Source organism: Neodiprion fabricii, chromosome 3 (genome assembly GCF_021155785.1).
Source record: "Neodiprion fabricii isolate iyNeoFabr1 chromosome 3, iyNeoFabr1.1, whole genome shotgun sequence".
NCBI lineage: Eukaryota > Metazoa > Arthropoda > Insecta > Hymenoptera > Diprionidae > Neodiprion > Neodiprion fabricii.
The window spans coordinates 37194730-37210245 of NC_060241.1; the positions used below are offsets into that span (position 1 = coordinate 37194730).

The 15516-nt window shown below is 39.0% G+C and overlaps 4 protein-coding genes and 1 long non-coding RNA gene across 5 annotated transcripts; all 5 read right to left on the reverse strand.

Moving 5' to 3' along the window:
- Positions 1-1098: 1098 nt before the first annotated feature.
- LOC124178325 (esterase FE4-like) lies at positions 1099-1709 on the reverse strand. The gene is made up of 2 exons (XM_046561563.1): positions 1366-1709; positions 1099-1273 (listed from the first exon to the last, which is right to left on the reverse strand). Exons 1-2 carry the CDS (start codon positions 1665-1667, stop codon positions 1099-1101), a joined length of 477 nt encoding a protein of 158 aa, XP_046417519.1. The 5' UTR covers positions 1668-1709.
- A 590-nt stretch (positions 1710-2299) lies between these two features.
- Positions 2300-3880, reverse strand: LOC124178326 (juvenile hormone esterase-like; the record flags this gene model as incomplete). Its single annotated transcript, XM_046561564.1, has 4 exons — positions 3628-3880; positions 3269-3416; positions 2624-2969; positions 2300-2490 (listed from the first exon to the last, which is right to left on the reverse strand). Coding segments are annotated over exons 1-4 (873 nt in total), but the record flags the coding sequence as incomplete, so codon positions are not given.
- A 1044-nt stretch (positions 3881-4924) lies between these two features.
- LOC124179221 lies at positions 4925-6231 on the reverse strand. Its single transcript, XR_006869989.1, has 2 exons — positions 6191-6231; positions 4925-6098 (listed from the first exon to the last, which is right to left on the reverse strand). It is a non-coding gene; the product is annotated as an uncharacterized LOC124179221 (long non-coding RNA).
- Positions 6232-6234: 3 nt separating this feature from the next.
- LOC124178327 (juvenile hormone esterase-like) lies at positions 6235-8856 on the reverse strand (the record flags this gene model as incomplete). The annotated part of the gene is made up of 6 exons (XM_046561566.1): positions 8389-8856; positions 8040-8184; positions 7413-7758; positions 6915-7280; positions 6612-6772; positions 6235-6501 (listed from the first exon to the last, which is right to left on the reverse strand). Coding segments are annotated over exons 1-6 (1542 nt in total), but the record flags the coding sequence as incomplete, so codon positions are not given.
- Positions 8857-12161: 3305 nt separating this feature from the next.
- LOC124179220 (bile salt-activated lipase-like) lies at positions 12162-13903 on the reverse strand. The gene is made up of 4 exons (XM_046563424.1): positions 13681-13903; positions 13379-13539; positions 12974-13254; positions 12162-12891 (listed from the first exon to the last, which is right to left on the reverse strand). The coding sequence occupies exons 3-4, from the start codon at positions 13249-13251 to the stop codon at positions 12666-12668; spliced, it is 504 nt and encodes a 167-aa protein (XP_046419380.1). The 5' UTR covers positions 13252-13254; positions 13379-13539; positions 13681-13903; the 3' UTR covers positions 12162-12665.
- Between the last annotated feature and the right edge of the window lie 1613 nt (positions 13904-15516).

Genomic DNA, 15516 nt, shown 5'->3' on the forward strand with positions numbered 1-15516 from the left:
ATCAGATTCCGACGTCGTCGAAATTCTGAAATAGAGAAGATTGTTGTTGTCAACTATAGCCAATAACGAGCATCCTCTTTGATTATCGGATGTTCTATCGTGGACGTATTCGAGATTTACCCAGTAGTGGTAAAGGATGTCCACAGGTTCATAGTGTTCGCCATTTTCCAATCAGTATCGATGATATTCCCAATTAGCGAGTCCGGAAAAAACAGAGAAACGAAAAGTTAAAAGCTATTACGTATCACACAAAAATAGATAATGACAGGAAGCCAAAATTATCGAAATCGTTTACAGTAACTTGTAATTACATTATCGTGTACAACGTCTTATTGGATAGGTGTTTGTTTCGTTATATGTATTTATTGTTTAAGTTTGATACATGACCATAATTAACTAATAATACAGGAATGCAGCAAATTCGTCGAAGTAAGATGATATTGAATAATACGGTTAACATCAGAGTTGACAGTATCTTTTATTTGGTGAAGGTTTCGGTGCAACTTATATCAATTTATAATTTATCCTCACAAAATTTCCAAAATCTAATTTTTATTGTAATCTGAAAAGTTTTTAGCACAAATTTCGCTGTATTGAATCTCCCATTTTGTTTATAATAATTCCTTCTTCAGATTTGTAATCAGTGATGTCGAAAGCCACGGTATACCAATTTTTGTTAAAATCCCACTTGTTTTTCAATGCATGAGTTTGCTATTTTCGGTTCCGCCATTCTGTTTATGAAAATTTCGACTTTAGATTCGTAATCAGCGATTCCAATAACTTCGAATTACCAATTTTCTATCGAATACAATGATGCTTTGAGGTCTTGGCCAGCTTCTCCAGACTCGGGACCAATATGCGCCGTTACATGAATATTGTATGACGAGTATTTCAATAATATCATTTTCGAAAATCCATAGATTCCACGGTCGAAAGAAAATTTCTTCATTTATAATATCAGGTATATGTCATTAGTTTATGAAAGCAGATATTAGTTAGATTTTGCCAAGCCAAGCGTTCAACTTTGAAACACAATCGACTAAAAAGATACGTACAAGCCATTCGGTTCAGGACGTATTCAAAAGAATTATCCAAAAGCTATTTCAATGTCGCAGCCCTGGTCAATTTGTCCCAAACCTGAATTCGTTCTTTGTGGAAACCATACTGAACTTCAAGTACTGCGGCAGGTCCATTACCAATACGAAGATAATTATCACGAGACGAAAAGGGAGACCAAATCGTTGAATCATCCGAATCTAACGTCGCCGGTACTCTGAAAGTGGGATAAACTTGTATGAACGATTTCTATTCAGACTAGCGACATCGAGATTTTAGCCTTAATGGTTCCGCAGTATTCACAATTACCCAGTAGTCGCGAAGGATGTCCACAGCTGAACCATCGTGTCCACCATTTTCCAATCAGCATCGCTATATTCCCAATCTGTGGGTCCATACCAAATCTTTGGTCCAGGAAGAAGATACAGCAATTCGTCAGCATGTGCAACTCCGTGGTTGACTGGACTACCACCGTGATAACTATAATTGAACCTACCGTGATAATAACTGTAACTGAACCTACCGCGATATTCAAAGGAACAAAAATACTGGAAATTCTTAGCTTTAGTCAACTGTTCTTTCACCACTCTGTATGTTGGATATGTGAACATGGCATCACCTATGAGTTGAGTAATGTTCCTCAGTATCTGAAATATACGTATACCTCAATGAATGAATTCACATGAAGAACGAATATTCATACATACAATGATAAATGACGCTATATCCTCAACGGAGTTAGCTACTGACTCGCAAACAACTTACCAAACTTCTATTGGCAGTAAGGTCGTTTAAGTAGTATGACTTCAAGGTCGAAGTGAAGTCTGTCATATTTTCAACCAAGCCTTCGTATTGTATGATTACAGGTAAAATGAAATCAATATTGTTCAAAAAATCCTGAAGCACGTCTCGATTTTCGAATAATGCTGATAACCCGGAAAGAATTGGCTTATTACAAGAACTAACTAGTTTGGTATGAAAAACAAGATGTATTATTCATAACTATACAAACTTGTGCAATTGAATGGACAAACCAACAACAGCACTTAGTTTCAACCGGACAATACTTACGTAAGCTCAATTCAAGTCCCTCGTCTCGAGTGACAAGGACGATCGAAGGCAGAACGCGAATTTTTCCAGCAGCCAAGAGGTTTGCAGGACTATCGGTCAGTAAGGCCCCTTCAACGTCTGGTTCGATAGTTGGGCCCCACACGACGACTGGGTATTGGCCCCACTCATGAAACATTGAGGTCATTTTGACGAGCTTAGATGCACTAATACCTCTTAAGCAATTAACAAGCATATTTGATGAATCCGTCGGACACGCTAGATATTGACCAAGCCGAATGGCACGATTCGACGATACGCTTCTAGGTGTCATAGCAGCGGGCGTAAACGCCGTTCCACTTTGCAATATGTACCTATGGAAGAGTCCTGCCAAAAAAATGTGTGATTTATTGGCCAGCTTTAAGAAAGCTGGATTTTCGATTCTTGAACCAGAGCGAGCGATGTCCACCAGATGAGTAACTTATCTCATTGGTTATTAAAATCTCAAAACAGAGCTCACCGTCAGTCAAGTTCGACAAAGTCAACAGGTGAACCATAACTGAACCCGAACTTGACCCAAACAGAGTCACTCGGTTGGCATCACCCCCGAAATACTGGATGTTATCCTGAATCCATTTGAGAGCCTGAACCATGTCTTTCAGGCCATAATTTCCTGGTAATACTTCGTCTCCCGTGGTGAGGAATCCTAGCACTCCAAGGCGATAGCTAGGAACGACAAGGATTACGTTTCTGTCAAGAATGAAACGTGGGTCGCATCGTGTAGAAGTAATGTTTCCTAATTCAAATCGTCCGCCAAATATGTACACCATTACCGGCAAATGCTTGATGTTATTGCTAGTGGAGAGCTGCAGAGTCAAGATGCTCAGAATTAATCAACCAGGTAGCATTAATGGAATATAATTGTTCATTGGTATGAAACATTCATCCGTCTACATGATATTGTTTTTCGATAATTTATACATTATTGCCTACATGTGGATTAAATTCGAAAAAGACAGTTTTAACTGATCGGAATGTACAATGTTAAATGAGTTTTATTTATCAGTCATCTTGTATATTTTTCATTACTTGGTAATGAACGTGACCGATAGCTAATGAATGGTAGTACGGACTACAAAGCTATCGACCGAATAAATGTAAATACCGGGGGTGTGTAGATGTTAAGATACAGACAGTCTTCATTTCCAGTTGTGTCTTCATAAATGAGGGGTTCAAATTGAATACATTGTTCAGATTCATGGTTTGAATCTATAGTCCCATTCCAAGGGTCCGGTGGCATTGGATCTTTGAACCTGTTAATTTTCCTTTGAATTATATATAATATATGGAAATCGGTATTAACTGTTATTATTCCTATAGTCGAATTACGTGGATATATCCATGCGCGGATTTTAACTTTTCACGTTCGATGTTAAGCTTGACATCCATAAATGGTTCCTATTTACCGAAATCAAAGTGAGATCGTGTCGAGATACTAAATATCTTTTTGGTAACATAGCAAACCTGAGATCTCCAATGGGTGGCTTTGCGTATGGGATTCCATTGAAAGCAAAGAACGTTTTGTTGCGGTAACTGACCATCTTTGCACCACGAATTGTTCCTTGCGGTAATGTCACTGCTGGAGGCGATATTTGTTCGTCACTTAGAATTTCTCCATATGCTTTCGAGACTATACCAACTACCCAACTCATGTTCCAACCGCCCAGCAAGAAGAATACGGCATATGCAGTTACGTTAAAATACCACACCGACGCCATAGCTGACACCTTTGTTGTGCACTAGTTGAGTGTTCGATTCGGTATGTAGAGTGTAGAGGTAGGAGAGCGAGAGTGAAACAGTACCTAATGACAGAGTAATTAGCTAAAACCAAATTTATCAAAAAAGTTTCCGCCCACTACAAAATGTCTCGGGAATGTTTCGGAAGTTGTTCATTCGTAACATAACTCTAGAAATATTTTTGGAACGTTCTGAAGCGTTTTCCGTTTCCATCGACAAAGTTTTGCTATACTATTGTCTAGTGAGATATACCGTAAGTTAGTGTTAGTAACTCATCGATGCCTCTGCAAGCATTTCTAATTCGTTTCTTCATATTTTCTGGAGTGGTTGGTATGGTGCTGTAGACTTTTTCTCTGATGTCGTATAAAAGAAGTTTGGAATAAAGGTTTTTTTTTATTTTTACGTGTAAATTGTAAATGTATGAAAAAAAGTCCATGTTCCTATTTAAAGAAACAATGTTGACCTCCAAATGACCTTGTAAATCTCCACCAAATCAAAAGTACGATGACACAGTGTTTTTCCCCCTTTGAACCACGAAGCTTTCACTAAAATGGCTGGTTCTCGAGATATTTCGCTGTGTCAACGTAAGTGGACCACCCTGTATATACTAATTAACTTTAAACGGTAAAATATGTGCATCCATCAGCAGATAAAAATCCTACGTATCTCGAGCGGACTTCGGACCTGAAAATATACCATACATATAATCAACGCATACAATCAACAATTATTCCAAAGTCCAAAGTTGTGGAATGTACCAGCATTTATCTACGTTTTTTCAATATATGGTATACACATAAACATAAATATAGACATGAAACCTCGCGTGGTACCAAAATTATTTAAATTTTTTACGGTATCGTGCAATTACTTTACCGGGTACAAGGTCTTATTTGATAGATTTTTGTTTCGTAATACACGATTCATGTTTAAGATTGATTCATCACGATAATTATTTAATAATATGGCAACGCAGCAAATTGGTAGAAGTAGGATGGGTAAACATTAAATGGTACAGTTCGTATCAAAGTGCACAGTATGTTTTATTTTGATAATGGTTTTGGTGCAAATTATATCAAATCGTAACCTAGATTCACAAAAATTCCAAAATTTAATTTTGATTGAAATCCGAGAGATTTTGGACACAAACTTCACCAACTTGAATATCACATTTTATTTATAATAATTCCGACTTCGGATTTGTAATCAGTCATCTCGAAAGCCCCAGTATACCAATTTGGTTGAAATCCGACTTGTTTTTCAATGTATGAGTTTGCTATTTTGGTCTGCCAATCTGTTTATGCAAATTTCGAATCCGGATTTGTAATCAGCAATCCCAATAATTCCGAAGTACCAATTTTCATTCAAATAAGATCATGCTTCGAGGTTTTGGCCAGTTTTTCGGGACTTGGGACTAATGTGCGCCGTGATGGACTTGTAGAAAATATAAGTTGCCGCAGTAATGGACTTCCGTTTGATACCCATGGTAATTACTTTATATCGCTTTAGCGACCGTTGTGATACTCACTTTCTCCATGTGCTTCTGAAGGACGCATTATTTTAAGGAGCCGGCTCATAAATGGGTGGCAAGCCCATAAAAGATCGGTAAGCCCACCTCATTCTAGGGAACGTGTCTTAGAACTCCCCCCTTATAACCATCACGTAGCAGTTTATCATTCACACGACCCTTACAATTGATGTGGTGTTAAACGACTCCCAATTGTAGGTATCCACATGAAATACCTCGCTATTTGATTTTGATTTTATTCTTAAAAATTTAGTGATCGTGGAAGCATTCGTCACATACATATTTTATTGACCATGTCAATTTCAAAAATCCACAGATTCCACGTGGTCAGATGAAAATTTCAACAATCATAACATAGGAATATATTATTGGTCTTTTAAGGTAGGTATTTAACAGATTTTTCCAAGCCATGCGTACTCCTTTAAGCCGCAATTCACTGAAAAGTTGTAAACAGACCATGGGTTTCAAAACATGTCCAAAAGAGTTATCCAATGGCTATTTCCATGTCGTAGCAGCGGTTAATTTTTCCCAAAACTGCATTCGTTCTTTACGAAAACCATACTGAACTTCAAGAGTTACGTCAGATCCGTTACCAATGCGAAGATAATTATCAAGAGACGAAAAGGGAGCCCAAATCGTCGAGTTATCCAAACCTAACGTCGACGGTACTCTAAAAGTGGGATAAACTTGCATGAACGATTTCTATTCAGACTAGCGACATCGAGATTTTAGCCTTAATGGTTCCGCAGTATTCGAAATTACCCAGTATCGGCGAAGGATGTCCACAGCTGAACCATCGTGTCTACCATTTTCCAATCAGCATCGTCGTATTCCCAATCTGGGGATCCATAGTTGCTCTTTGTTCCAGGGAGAAGATACAGCAATTCGTCAGCATGTGCAACACCTAAGTATACTGGAGGGGCACCGTCATAACTGGAACTGAACTTACCGCGGTATTCGAAGGAACAGAAGTACTGAAAATTTTTAGCTACAACCAACCGTTCTTTCAACGATCTATATGTTGGATATATAAACATGGCATCTCCTATGAGTTGAGTAATGTTCGTTATTATCTGAAATATACATAGACCTATGAATACACATGTAAAAAGAATATTCATGTATAAATGATAAATGACGCTAAATCCAGTACAGGATTAGCCATTGACTCTACACAACTTACCAAACCCCTATTGACAGTAAGGTCGTTCAAGTAGTATGACTTGAGGGCCGTTGTGAAGGCTTTCACATTTTCAACTTTGTATTTGTACTGTAAGATTACAGGTAGGGCGGAATCGATATCATCCAAAAGATGCTGGAACATGTCTGGATTTCTGTAGTATGCTGACAACATTGATAAAGATGGTTTACATGTGAAGCTATCGATTTAAGGAAAAACACACAGTGTTCTTCATGGTGGGACAATCTTGTGCAAGTGAATACATAAACTAAGGGCAGCATTTCTTTTTAATTAAACAATACTTACGAAGAAGAGAATAGAGAAGTCCTTCATCTCGATTGACTAAGGCGATCCAAGGCAGATCTAAAGTCTTTCCAGCAGCAATTAGGTTTGCAGGAATATCGGTCAGTATGGCCCCGTCTATATCTGGTTCGACAGTTGGGTTCCATATGACCTCAGGGAATACGCCCCACTCGTGAAACATTGAGGTCTTTCCGACGAGCTGATAGGCACTGAGACTCTTCAAGCAATTGACAAGAATACTCGATGAATTCGTGGGACACGCTAAATATTGACCAAGTCGAGTAGCGCGATTCGATGATACACTTGTAGGCACCATTGCATCGGTCGTTAGCGCTGTTCCACTTTGCGTTATGTACCTATGAAAGAGTCCTGCAAAAACATGTGTGATTCATTGGGTCGTTATCAGAATGCCGAGTACTCAAGTCTTGAGTCAGATCAAGCGATGTCCACGAGATGAGTAAGTTATTGCATTGGTGAGTCACGTCAAAAATCAGAGCTCACCGCTAGTCAAGCTCGACAAAGCCAACATGTGAACCATAATTGAACCCGAACTTGACCCAAACAGAGTCACTTGGTTGGCATCACCCCCGAAATACTGGACGTTATCCTGAATCCATTTGAGAGCCTGAACCACGTCTTTCAGGCCATAGTTTCCTGGTAATACTTCGTCTCCCGTGGTGAGGAATCCCAGCACTCCGAGGCGGTAGCTAGGAAGCACGAGGACCACGTCTCTATCGAGAATGAAACGTGGATCGCATAGTGTAGGATTAATGTTACCTGCTTGAAATTTTCCACCAAATATGTACACCATTACCGGCAACTGCTTGATGTCATTGCCACTGCGAAGCTGTGGAGTAGAAATGCTCAGAATTCATCAACCAGGTAGCATTAGCGGAATATGTCTATTCATGGGTATGAAACGTTAACTCGTCTACATGTTATTCCTTTCCGACAATTGTTACGTGATTGAAAATGATAGTTTTAAAACTGATTGGAATATGCAATTTCGAATGAATTCGAATTATCGGTTTATCTGGATTTTTTTATTACTTGGTTATGAACGTGGCTGGGGTCACTGTTAAATAGCTGTGCGGATTACAAAATTATCAACTGAACGAATGTAAATACCCGGGGTGTGTAAATGTTGAGATAGAGACAGTCTTCATTGCCAGTCGCCGCATGAAGTTGGGGATCAATTTGAACACAGGGTTCGGGATTACGGCTTGCATCCATAGTTCCACTCCAAAATACAGGCGGTACAGGATCTTTGAATCTGGATTAGAATCATGAACCGGAATAGTATCTACTGTTATCACTTTTGCTCCACTAATCAGTTGCAGATATGCACGCAGTTTTGACGAATACAAAGAATTTCGCTAAGCTTAACTTCACTCTCGACAACCGTCAACATATATTCCTTATTAACGATTTTGAAAATGAATTTTGGGGATACTGATAGTTTTGTTATCACACGAACCTGAGATTTCCAACCGGTGGTTTTGCGTACGGGATTCCCTTGAAAGCAAAGAATGGTTTATTACGGTAACTGACCATGTTCACACCTCGAATTGTTCCTTGCGGCACTGCTACTATCGGAGGCGTCATTTGTTCGCCGATTGGAATTTCCCCATATTCTTTCAAAACTTTTCCGTAACTTATGTGACAACTGCCCAGCAAAAGGATCACAACACATGCGCTCACGTTATAACACCACGTCCACGCGATATCTTTCATCTTCTTTATGAAGTAGTAATTTGTTCACTTCGGTAACCAGCTACTTGAAAAGACTAATTAACTATAAAAGAATACTGCAATGTTATCTTGGCTTATGCAGGAAAGCGGAAATAGAGAATAGAAACATATGCTGCAACGAAATTTGTTTATATGTTGACGTTGGCGGTGTTGCGTGGCTCGGAGCTTACCGTCCCATACGTTACGTTCAACCGATAACTACGGCGACGTTCTCTCTTCGCCTCACCTCTACCGATGTGCAGTTAAAATAACAGAACCTTCCGCACCTTTGCCGTAGTTTTTAGCGTTACCGACAAAAACAGCTGCCATCATAATGTCCAATACCCTTGCACTGCGAATTCTCACACGCCTTATTACCCGTTATTTCATCAGCCACATTTACATCCATGTAGCATTGAACAATGTTTATAATATAACTTTCGTATTTGACCATTATACCTTTTAATACTAGCTTTTACATAAAATCCTTAATTTATGATCTCAGCTGCAATGACTGACACTTGCAATAGACGATGAGTTTAAAATCTGTTGCGCTAAACACCTGCGGTAGATTTTAAACTCATCACTTAGTTGAGATAACTTCATAGACTAAACAGAGGAAACGTGGTAAGAGAAATTATGGATAGCGCACAAAAAGATAAGCCCTTATTCTTAGAACTGGGGATAGCGCCCTTGTTTTAACAACGACACGACTAATTAACGCTTGACTGCTTATTTCCCCGAATGAATCGTATCACGCTAGCAGTCCGCCAAGATATCATTCTCCAATCAGAAACCTTACACTCAAATATTAAGCAGCCTCAGCCAATCATTCTAAACCCATGAGAAATGGCTGCTCTTTCGAACTCATCCTACTTTTCCACCAGTCCAAGCCGTATTTAGAATGGGACAGAGTAGCATGTCAAACTTCACAAAGTAGAGATTCAAACACCAAACTGTGTAAATAAACGTGTATTAATCCCAAGTGTTGTCATCAATAATTACTTTAATCACGCATAGTGATGCTTGGCTGGACCCAAAATCCAATGACAAACTCTAAGAATTTGAGTGAGCTGAACGAAAAGACCCGAGGAACTGATAAGCAGGTTTCCGAGATTTATATGCATCGAACAACGTAAGTCAAGAAGATGACTAAATCACGTAGCGAATGAGAGTCAACTTGCCACGTTCCTCTCGGAACGTAACACATAGGTTCCCTGTAGATTGTTAACAGCCACGTGAGACTTTCAGGGAATCGAGGCTCACATGCACACGTTACGTGCACAAACACTCTCAAAAATAATAATAAAATATCCGAATAAACAGAACAGCTAGACTCGTGAGATTTGACTTGTGGTCGCTACCATTCGTGATTCAGAATATAGTGTAGCTAAAACGCGATGTTACAAGAGATTCTTCAGCGGAAGTAGTATAAAGTATAAAGTATATGCTGCGCTGCTATTCTGATAAATAAACTTCAAGCAGCGAAAACTTACGCCGGAAGTGCTAGTAACTTTCAGTTGCTGCATTGTGCTGCTTCTTTTTGCTGCCCATAAAAAGCTAGCTGATGGTGACGAATATTTCAATTATTACTAAACTTCTTTATAGAGTAATATTTGACGATGTTTTTAAATCGAAATCTAACAGCCAAGTTTTTCATTTGGACACAGTTAGTGACTATTACAATTGTATAGTCACTTTAAAATAAGTGACTCTCCGATAAAGTGAGGCACTTACAACAAGCACAAAAAAATATGGGGAAAAATCTGCATTTCTTAATTATATTGCTCTTGCAATAATATTGGTTGACGTAGCAGCCTAGTAATTCATGTATTTACGACATGCATTTATGTTTAAGCATTGTGATTCCCTTGTTTGATCATACAGAGTGAAAGGTTAGCTTTGTTACACCATTGCACGGAGTACGATACAATATTTATTCCAGTGCTAATAAATCTCAGATTATGAGGTAACTATCAGTTGTCTCACCTGTGTGGCAAGAATCTACTACAAGAAAACCCGAAATTATTGAATTGCTGTTTTCACAGACTCAAACGATGCGTGCCGTTGCTGCATTCACTTGGACTCGGGCATGTGATTGCCGTCGCTATATTCTATTCCCAGACACGGACTTAGGCTTTGCCATCGTCGCCATGTTCCTAATTCTTTGTGAATATCCAACAGACCACAGGGTTTATGCCGTGGCTGCCAACCACACTCCGGTTTCGTCTAGGTCTATACGTTTGGGTATGGCATCGAATGCTTCACCTGACGCATTGAAACTGATCATTTTCTCTATGATTTCCCTATCAATACCCGGCTATCAATTTACAATGTCAGTGAAAATCAAAAACGAAGGTTAGATGAGTGCTTGAATAGCACTGTTGATTTCATATGGTAAGACATAAAAAATACTAGAAACGATGGATAATAAATCAAAGCATGAAATGAACTGAGAGATAAACTCGGTCCGTTATTTTTGAGTTACCATTCCTACTTGGTTTAAAGAGAGTTATGTTAACTTATAGTCTTAATTGAAGAATAAGTTTTGCTTCGAATGGTGTAGAACCTTATCGGAAATTCAAATATCCAGCAATTTGCTCCCATTTCCTGAAAGTTTGCAATGACTGATTTTGCGAAAGAAGGCAATTTACCTGAATATTTCCCAGTTATTAGATTGACTCTGTCTGGCTCGCTTTGAGTTCAGCAGCTTATCGAATCCACTACGAGTCAGTCTAGCGCTATGCTTAGAGTCTCTCCATGAAAACGTGGTATATATGAATTAATTGTAAGTCTAGGTTACGCATTAAAGGAATGTACACTCAGGTCTGTATGAGACAGTGTGACGATATTTTAAATTCAAAAGTGCCCGCGAAATTTTACCTAGTACAGCCATCACGATTTCGGCGTCAGGCGGGCGAAACGGCTGAGTATTTGAAAGACTCTGCGGAAAGACGCCAACCTGAATAGTCCTCCGCTGGAATACTCCGCAGCTGTCAAAATTTCAGTCTTATCTTAACTTCAATACCTATTTCAATTATTCACAACACGAATTTCACCAAATAAGAGGAATCTGTGTGAACTGTTATTACAACTCCAACATGTGCAGTCTACGAAACCTGTCGGTCCCTCAATACTGAGATGAGGAGGGAAAACTTTTAAAAAGCCGTCAACGTGAACCTCATCGAAGAAGTTACAACATAATTTAATTGATTACACGACGGAGCTGCTGCCGAGTATTTAAATCAAGGGATAAGTGATTTTTAATATATTTATGACTGACCAACTTTTTACCTCATCACTATAGACAATTTTATATCCCAGTGTGAATTCTGGCGTATTTTATCTTAATTTATTTGTGAATGTTTGGAATGAATGTGTAATTTTAATCGTTAGAACAATGGACTGGATTTAGAGAGTTTTTATATGTTATTTATATTTTAGTTATATTTCATCTACATTTTATTTATTTTTTATTCACGTTTTATTTATATGTTATTTATATTTCATTTGCATTTTATTTATATTTCATTTATTCAATTAATAGTCAAAGTCGTATTTATTATCGTTCTAGTCATTTTTTTTTCCAAGCCTGTCCATTGATTTCATCTTTTTCTTTTATGTCAAAAAGAGATTCAAATTCTTCACCGTCCCCTTATTTATATTATTTATCTCCCCTTATTGACATATGTTTTTGACCTCCCACATTAAGCAAAATATAGGCTAAAACAAAAATAAAAACAGTTATTTACAACAGGACGTGAATACCCGGAGATGAATACCTATATATCAGAGGAGATAAAGAAATAAAAGTCAAAGTTAGACCTAGTAAACGTCACGTCACAACTTCATTGAGTTAGGGTGAGGTAAGGGGACAGCATCTGAAGGTGCGTCAAACGCCAAGGACGACGGAGCCAAGGAAGGAGGGGAAATGGCATTAGGCAGCTATGTCACCGCCGGGAGGTCAGGAAGAGGAAAGGTGGCAGTGGGTCATTCTCTTTTACGCCATAATCAACTAACAACTTATATACAGACTATGGGTTCCAGGACATGGTCAAAAGAATTATTCAGTAGATATTTCCATGTCGTAGCAGCGGTCAGTTCATCCCAAAACTGCATTCGTTCTTTATGAAAACCATACTGAACTTCTAGTGCCACGTCAGATCCGTTACCAATGCGAAGATAATTATCATGAGACGTAAATGGAGACCAAATCGTCGAGAAATCCGAATCTAACGTCAGCGGTACTCTGAAAGTGGAACAGAACGATTTCTATTCAGACTAGCTACATCGAGATGTTATCTGTACGGGTCCTCAGTAATCAGAACTACCCAGTAGCCGCGAAGGATGTCCAGAGCTGAACCATCGTGTCCACCATTTTCCAATCAGCATCGTTATATTCCCAATCTACGGGTCCATACCAACTCTTTGGTCCAGGAAGAAGATACAGCAGATCGTTAGCATGTGTCACTCCGTAGTTCGCTGGAAGACCACCATCATAATTAAAACTGAGCCTACCGCGGTATTCGAAGGAACCGAAATACTCTAACTTCTCAGCTTCAACTAAGTGTTTTTTCATCACTGTATGTTGGATATGTAAATATGGCATCACCTATGAGTTGAGTTATGTTCGTTAGTAACTGAAACATACATACACCAATAAATACACATGTAAAACGAATGTTCCTGCATGAAATAATAAACGCCGCGACATCCACTACGGGGAAATAACTTACCAAATTCCTATTGACAGTCAGGTCATTCACGCAGTGTGACTTGAGGGTCGTTGTGAAGGCTGTCACATTTTCAACCAAGTATTTGTACTGTACGATTACAGGTAGGGCGGAATCGATATCATCCAAAAGATGCGGGAGAATGTCTGGATTTCTGTAGTATGCTGACAACATCGAAAGAGATGGTTCATGTGTAAAGCTATCAATTTGGGCAAGAAACACGGCGTTGTTCACGACTGTACAACCTTGTGCGACTGAACAGACAAACCAAGGGCAGCACTTCGTTTCAATCGAAGAATACTTACGAACAGTAGAATGAAGTCTCTCGTCTCGAGTGACGAGGGCGATCGAAGGCAGATCGCGAATTTTTCCAGCAGCCAAGAGGTTTGCAGGACTATCGTTCAGTAAGGACCCTTCTACGTCTGGTTCGATAGTTGGGCCCCGCACGACGGCTGGGCAAATTTTAGACTCGACATTCGTCGATGCATTTTTACTATCGATTTCAAAAACGAATTTTGAGGTTAATGAACATTATATTGATACCACAACGTATCTGAGATTTCCAACCGGAGGCTCTGCGTACGGGATTCCCTTGAAAGCCAAGAACGTTTTATTACGGTAGCTGACCATGTTCACACCTCGAATTGTTCCTTGCGGCACTGCTGCTATCGGAGGCGTCATTTATATAGCAACTTATATAGCAACTGCCCAGCAAGAGCAAAACAGTACATGCCCTTACGTTATAACACCACGTCGACGCCATATCTTTCATCTTCTGCGTGAAGCAGAAATGTGTTCACCTTGGTAAAGCGGACGGTGTGTGAATTGAGGAATTGTAACCACACAAACCGGCTGCTTAAAAAGATGGATCAAATATGAAGAAATACTGCGATGTTATCTAAGCATATGCAGAACATCGGAATAGAGATTGGTAAATACGGGGTCATCGTAACATGACATCGTTACGTACGATATTAGGGAAATCTCTGATGAGAGAGCAGATTCTGAGCCACGGTCACACCGCCGACGCCACACACGCACAACTTCTACGCGAGTCGAGCAAAGCGGACAAATGCTCTGAATGAAAACTTGTGTACCATAAAGCATAGATTTTTCGACGTACTCAGTTACATTTTGTAGAGCAACTGACTGCAGTTACTAATACGCTCAAGATTCTCGTTGGATACATGTTTTATTTTAAAAATAAATTTTGAAACTGGTCGGCATCAAGAGAAGCGCCTAGAACTATTCTGTTAGATGACTTCAAAGCTGGCTGTACTGAGAAAATATTCATGCGTCTACTTCGGGGAAAGCCAACAAGGGCCGAAAATTTCCGTCGCAGAGTCATAGCTGAATCCTGGTTTCCATAGGCATTCGTAAATTTAGTTTGTCAAGATGACACCAGCTGAACACCAACTAATTATGAACTGCATCATTCTTATGTGAATAGCGAAAATTGTTACTTATTTGTGAAAATTACCCGCTGCATTCTGGGCTTAAATTCATAATTTAATGTTTGGGGTCGACGATACATATCGGTATACCGGAATAAAATAACTTGAAAATATTGATATTATGTCATATATGTGAATATGTCATTTTAACAAAATGCGACAAGTGCGTTAAAAAACTATGATGAAGTTATTTTGTCCCCGAATCTAGTAGTTACAGTTAGCGCAACTCGGTTAAGAAAAATTCAGATGTGGTCCCTTATTTTGACGTTCCAAGGGTAGCTGGATTTGTGGAAGTATGTTATATCAATTGATTTCCGTGTCTTGTAGCTCTGTCAGCGCACGATTTTTGAAAAATCAGAGCGCTCGTCGGACAAGATACGGGCACTTCAACATCATTTAAATAAGCAATAAAAATGTATTTAATATCGGTGAATCGATCGAAATAAGGTCGGTGTATAATTGAATTTGTCAGTAACTGTATACCCACGTAGACATGAGCTATAACGTTCTAGTCGCAGAAATATCTTTGGCAAATATTTCAAATGAATTTAGATCTGGAATGATGATTAATTATTAGTAATGATTTGAACATTGTTCTACTAGTCAAATCAAACCATTGTTATGATAGCGGAGAACAGTGAATGAACTGTCATTATTTCTTTGAATGTTTGAGGACGTCTCTGTAAT